General features: G+C 45.6%; 1 protein-coding gene across 1 annotated transcript in view; it reads right to left on the bottom strand.

Annotated features, from left to right (window-relative positions):
• Positions 1-1,884: 1,884 nt before the first annotated feature.
• Positions 1,885-6,940, bottom strand: part of LOC126094579 (pancreatic triacylglycerol lipase-like) — a 231,009-nt gene continuing 225,953 nt past the window's right edge. Inside the window, exon 10 of the mRNA XM_049909084.1 lies at positions 1,885-2,167. Within this exon, the coding sequence (XP_049765041.1) occupies positions 1,885-2,167 (283 nt within the window). The remainder of the gene's footprint in view (positions 2,168-6,940) is intronic.

Below are 6,940 nucleotides of genomic sequence, written 5' to 3'. Positions count from 1 at the left end.
AATAAACACGTTTCATAACAAAAAAAATTTTTAAGGTATGTAAATGTGTAGTTCCACTTCCGTTTTTGTAACGCCAAACTAAAACTTTTATCTCAAATATCAGGTCTTAACTCATGGTGTGAGACAATTCCATGCATATACACACTGTTACAGGCAACAAGAGGATGTGAAGCAGCTGAATGGGTAGAAAATGAATAAATCGCCAGGTCCTGATGGGATTCCAATTCGGTTTTACAGAGAGTACTCTACTGCATTGGCTCCTTACTTAGCTTGCATTTATCGCGAATCTCTTCCCCAACGTAAAGTCCCGAGCGACTGGAAAAAAGCGCAGGTGACGCCTGTATATATAAGGGTAGAAGGACGGATCCTCAAAACTACAGACCAATATCCTTAACATCTGTTTGTTGCAGGATTCTCGAACATGTTCTCAATTCGAATATAATGACTTTCCTTGAGACAGAGAAGTTGCTGTCCATGCATCAGCACGGCTTTAGAAAGCATCGCTCCTGCGAAACGCAACTCGCCCTTTCTTCACATGATATCTTGCGAACCATGGATGAAGGGTATCAGACGGATGCCGTGTTCCTTGACTTCCGGAAGGCGTTTGACTCGGTGCCCCACTGCAGACTCCTAACTAAGGTACGAGCATATGGGATTGGTTCCCAAGTATGTGGCTGGTTCGAAGACTTCTTAAGTAATAGAATCCAGTACGTTGTCCTCGATGGTGAGTGTTCATCGGAGACGAGGGTATCATCTGGAGTGCCCCAGGGAAGTGTGGTAGGTCCGCTGTTGTTTTCTATCTACATAAATGATCTTTTGGATAGGGTGGATAGCAATGTGTGGCTGTTTGCTGATGATGCTGTGGTGTACGGGAAGGTGACGTCGTTGAGGGACTGTAGGAGGATACAAGATAACTTGGACAGGATTTGTGATTGGTGTAAAGAACGGCAGCTAACTCTAAATAGAGATAAATGTAAATTAATTCAGATGAATAGGAAAAAGAATCCCGTAATGTTTGAATACTCCATTAGTAGTGTAGCGCTTGACACGGCCACGTCGATTAAATATTTGGGCGTAACATTGCAGAGCGACATGAAGTGGTACAAGCGCGTAATGGAAGTTGTGGGGAAGGCGGATAGTCGTCTTCGGTTCATTGGTAGAATTTTGGGAAGATGTGGTTCATCTGTAAAGGAGACCGCTTATAAAACACTAATACGACCTATTCTTGAGTACTACTGGAGCGTTTGGGATCCCTATGAGATCGGAGTGAGGGAGAACATAGAAGCAATTCAGAGGCGGGCTGCTAGATTTGTCACTGGTAGGTTTGATCATCACACGAGAGTTACGAAAATGCTTCGGCAAATCGGGTGGGAGTCTTTAGAGGAAAGGAGGCGTTCTTTTCGTGAATCGCTACTGCGGAAATTTAGAGAACCAGCATTTGAGGCTGACTGCAGTACAGTTTTACTGCCGCCAACTTATATTTCGCGGAAAGACCACAAAGATAAGATAAGAGAGATTAGGGTTCGTACAGAGGCATATAGGCAGTCATTTTTCCCTCGTTCTGTTTGGGAGTGGAACAGGGAGAGAAGATGCTAGTTGTGGTACGAGGTACCCTCCGCCACGCACCATATGGCGGATTGCGGAGTATATATGTAGATGTAGATGTAGATGAAAAGCAAAGTCTGTCGAAACCGGTTGTCTTAAAGAAATATTTATGCGATCTAGACTGTTGAATGTAATTTGTTTGTACATTTGATGAAGGTAACGCGTCACAGATGAAAACAGCATCGTAAAGTAAAGCTAACGATTGTGCTTCGGTTATTAGGAAGAGAGAACCACGTGTGGAACGAACGGGCGGCTAGGGCGCCGGACTGCGGCTGTTACTCACCGCAGGGGGTGCGGGAAGGTGCGCACGACGATGCGCGCCACGGACAGCGGGTCGGCGCAGCGGAAGAAGCAGGGGATGAGGCGGCGCAGCGGCGACCGGTCGACGCTCTCCCAGCGCAGCGCCGCCGACAGCACGCGCTGCCCCGTGAAGTTGCGCGCCCAGCCGACCAGCAGCAGCGGCTGGCGCGGCGGCACCTCGCGCGGGCCCGTCGTCGCCTCCGCCACGCGCCGCAGCGGGTTCGGCAGGCGGATGCCCACCAGGGGCAGCGGCCCCGTCAGGCTGCGGCACAACACAGCCACAGCTGCTGCATATCCGTCTTCACTGCAGTCGCGATTACACTGTAGTTATTCTACGAGTAATCTTCACTTCGCACACTGATATAACTGGTGATGCTCTCCACAATATACTGTGCAAGTACCTTCTTCTACTGCAACCTATAGCCACTTTAAACCACGAGAGACGTTCAATGAGTAATGCAACGCACACACATACACATACACACACACACACACACACACACACAAACACACACACACAAAAGTCAGTATAAATTTGAAAACTGAATAAATCACGGAATAATGTAGACAGAGAGATACAAATCGGCACACATGCTTGCAATGACATGGGGTTTTATTAGAACCAAAAAAAAAAAAAAGTTCACAAAATATCTGACAGATGGCGCTTCATCTGATTCATCTGATCAGAATAGCAATAATTAGCATAACAAAGTAAGACAAAGCAAAGATGATGTTCTTTACAGGAAATGCTCAATATGTCCACCATCATTCTTGAACAATAGCTGCAGTCAAGGAATAATGTTGTGAGCAGCACTGTAAGGCATGTCCGGTGTTATGGTGAGGCATTGGCGTCGGATGTTGTCTTTCAGCATCCCTAGAGATGTCGGTCGATCACGATACACCTGCGACTTCAGGTAACCACAAAGCCAATAACCGCTCGGACTGAGATCTGGGGACCTGGGAGGCCAAGCATGACGAAAGTGGCGGCTGAGCACACGATCATCACCAAACGACGCGCACAAGAGATCTTTCACGCGTCTAGCAATATTAGCAATATGGGGTGGAGCGCCATCCTGCACAAACATCGTACGTTCCAGCAGGTGCTTATCAGCCAGGCTGGGGATGATGCGATTCTGTAACATAGCGGCGTACCTCTCACCCGTCACGGTAGCAGTTACAAAAGCAGAACCACGCATTTCCTCGAAGAAAAAAGGCCCGATAACGGTAGATGTGGTAAACCCAACCCATACCATGACTTTCTCGACGTGCAATGGAGTTTCCACGACAGTTCTAGGATTTTCGGTAGCCCAAATTCTGCAGTTGTGGGCGTTGGCAGACGCTCGCAGCGTGAAATGAGCTTCGTCGGTGCACAACACGTTACTCAGCCAATCGTCATCTTCCGCCATCTTTTGAAACGCCCACACTGCAAATACCCTCCACTTCACTAAATCGCCAGGTAACAGTTCATGAAGCCGATGATTTTTGTACGGATAGCACCGAAGGGTACGCCTAAGTGCCATCCAAACAGTCTCCATTTCTTCCTGAACTGTCTCAGCAGCATTACGCCTTGTGCTCGTTCGGCCACTACGGGGTCTATCGTCTAAACAACCCGTGGCTTCGAACTTCGAAATCATTCTCGCTGCTGCTGCATTTGTCAACGGACCTTTACCCGTTCGAATCCCTTTCATATGGCGATAGGACCGTAGCGCTGAACTAGCACATTCCCCATTCTGATAATACAGCTCACTAAAAGCGCCTTTTCAGGTAACGTTAACATGTTGCGACTGCTAGCGCATCTGATTCTCTCTCTCATTACAGCTCCTTTTATACACGATTGTCATGCTCAGTCACTAACGTTTTGCTGTACAGCGCCATATGTCGGACATTTTGTGAACTTTGTTCTTTTTTGGTTCTAATAAAACCTCATGTCATTCCAAGCATGTGTGTCAATTTTTACCACTCTATCTACATTATTCCGTGGTTTATTAAGTTTTCAAATTTATACTGACTCTTTGATCACCCGGTATATAAATATATAGATGGTCTGTATAAAGGAAACAGACACGAGGACAATATTATGGATAAAAGAGGAAGTAAAAAGAGATTAGATGGGAGATGTAATACGATGAGAAGAATTTGAGGGAACACTGAAAGATTCAAATGAAAACAAAGCCCCCTGGAGCACATGACATTCTCTCAGAAATATTGAGATCCGTGGGAGAGCCAGTCGAGAAGAAACTTTTTCACATGGTGTGCAAGATATGTGAGACAAGGGAAATACCCTCGGACTTCAAAAAGAACTGAATAATTCTATTTGCAAAGCAGGCAGGTGCTGACTAGTATGAATACTACTGTATCATACGTTTTGAATAAACGGACACAAATTATCTGCAGAAGAATTTAAAACAGTTAGGAGACTGAGTTATGGAGAATTGTAGGAGCACGTGAGGATATATCAGCCCGATATCTTATCTTAGAAGAAATGTTTTGCAGATTTACAGAAACTTTTGACAATGTTGATTGGACTACACACTTTAAAATTTTGATGGCAGTAGTGATGAAATGAGGGAGTGGAAGTTAGTAACAACTTCTGTATAAACCATACTGCAGCTGTTAGAGTTGAAGGGCATGGAATGGAAGCAATATTTAAGAATGGAGTGTGACAGGATGTCTCCAATGTTATCAAATCTGAACATTGAGAAGGAAGTAAAGATAACAAAGGAAAAGTTTGGAAAGCGATTTGAAGATATGGAGAAGAAATTAAAAAAAATTGAAGGACTGTTGTTGACATTCTGAATATGTCAGGGATGGCAGTTTTAATTTTTAAATTTAGTAAAACATGCATATAGTACAATATGTAGAGCAAAATTTGTAGAATGCATGCGCAGGTGAAAGAGAGGGCCTGATGGCTTTTATCTCGCCAGGTTAAAAAATCAAAAAACAAATAAGTGACCCATGGAAGTTATCAAACCAAATGGATAGTCTCATGAAAAGAGATTGTAAGGGGAACATCAACAAAAGTACAAGAAGGGTAGTGGAATCTAGTCGAATTAAACCACACAATACTGAGGAACTAGAGTAGGAAATTAAATATTAAATGTAGATTAGTTTAGCTGTTTGAGCAGAAAGATAATTAAAAATGTCCAGTGTAGAAAGGATATAAAATACAAACAGGAAATAGCAAGAAAAGCGTTTCCGAAAAAGTGGGATCTGTTAACACATAATATATATTTAAGTATTAGGAAGTCTTTTCTGAAAGTATTTATCTATAGTGTTGCCTTGTAATGAAGTGAAATGTTAATGATGAACTGTTCAGTCTTGGTCTTCCCGTAAGTTTTTACCTTCTACATTTTCCTCTAGGGCCGTGGAAGTTATTACCTGGCATTTTAACTCAAGTCCTACCAGCCTGTCCCTTCTTTTTCCCTACTTCAACAATTATGCAGGAAAACCTCCTTTTTCTTTATCTAATCATTCCACCTAACTTTCAACAATCTTCTCTAACACCACATCTCAGACACTTCGATTCGCTTCTATCCTCTTTTTCTCATGGCTCATGATTCACTACCATATAATTCTGTGCTCCCAAGGTATGTTCTCAGAAATTTCTGCTTCAATTTAAGGTAGATGTTCCATATTAGCAGAATCCTTTTGGTCAGAAATGCTCTCCTTGCCCATGTTAATCTACTTTTTATGTCCTATTTGCATCTTCTGTCATGTTTTATTTTGATGTGCGATTTAAAACTTCCCTGCGTACATATTGTACCACAAAATTTCGGGAGAACTGTCGGATGTTTGTAACTTCCTACCACAATATTTAGGCGCAGAGTCTTCTGGCCATCTTCAGGCGATACTGGCGAAAACGCACTGAGCTCAGGTATTTAGAATCGGTAGCGAGACTGTCTACGTTGTCTTGGGACTCGGTGGATGGTGTGACATGGGCCAAAGCAAACTGGAGCCACGACAAGGCTACGAGGAGGCCAATAGATGCTGGAGGAAGTTCCTACTCGAAGATCCGTTATTAATTTGACGGGGAAACCTATAGATGACACGACTACGTCTGTGTTAGCAAGAGCTCTCAATTTTGCTCCCACACTTGTTTCACCACCATAACTGGACTTTGTCAGTACCATCGAAGAAGCTGTGCGCCGTCTTGCTACAGATGAAGCTGAGGAAGTGCGCCGGGAGTCTTGTCGTGTGTTGACAAGAACTACACCGCCGAAGAGCAACATCTCGCCTATGGAAAAGGCAGCCCTCTGGAACTTGCAAGCAGACCCGGATACAGTGGTACTTAAATCGGACAAAGGTAATGCTACTGTTTTAATGCTACAGGAGGACTATATTAATAAGACTAATACACTCCTGGAAATGGAAAAAAGAACACATTGACACCGGTGTGTCAGACCCACCATACTTGCTCCGGACACTGCGAGAGGGCTGTACAAGCAATGATCACACGCACGGCACAGCGGACACACCAGAAACCGCGGTGTTGGCCGTCGAATGGCGCTAGCTGCGCAGCATTTGTGCACCGCCGCCGTCAGTGTCAGCCAGTTTGCCGTGGCATACGGAGCTCCATCGCAGTCTTTAACACTGGTAGCATGCCGCAACAGCGTGGACGTGAACCGTATGTGCAGTTGACGGACTTTGAGTGAGGGCGTATAGTGGGCATACGGGAGGCCGGGTGGACGTACCGCCGAATTGCTCAACACGTGGGGCGTGAGGTCTCCACAGTACATCGATGTTGTCGCCAGTGGTCGGCGGAAGGTGCATGTGCCCGTCGACCTGGGACCGGACCGCAGCGACGCACGGATGCACGCCAAGACCGTAGGATCCTACGCAGTGCCGTAGGGGACCGCACCGCCACTTCCCAGCAAATTAGGGTCACTGTTGCTCCTGGGGTATCGGCGAGGACCATTCGCAACCGTCTCCATGAAGCTGGGCTACGGTCCCGCACACCGTTAGGCCGTCTTCCGCTCACGCCCCAACATCGTGCAGCCCGCCTCCAGTGGTGTCGCGACAGGCGTGAATGGAGGGA

This window comes from Schistocerca cancellata, chromosome 1, assembly GCF_023864275.1.
Source record: "Schistocerca cancellata isolate TAMUIC-IGC-003103 chromosome 1, iqSchCanc2.1, whole genome shotgun sequence".
NCBI classification, from domain to species: domain Eukaryota; kingdom Metazoa; phylum Arthropoda; class Insecta; order Orthoptera; family Acrididae; genus Schistocerca; species Schistocerca cancellata.
Note: the sequence above shows the minus strand (reverse complement) of the source record. Positions and strands in the feature narration are given on the sequence as shown.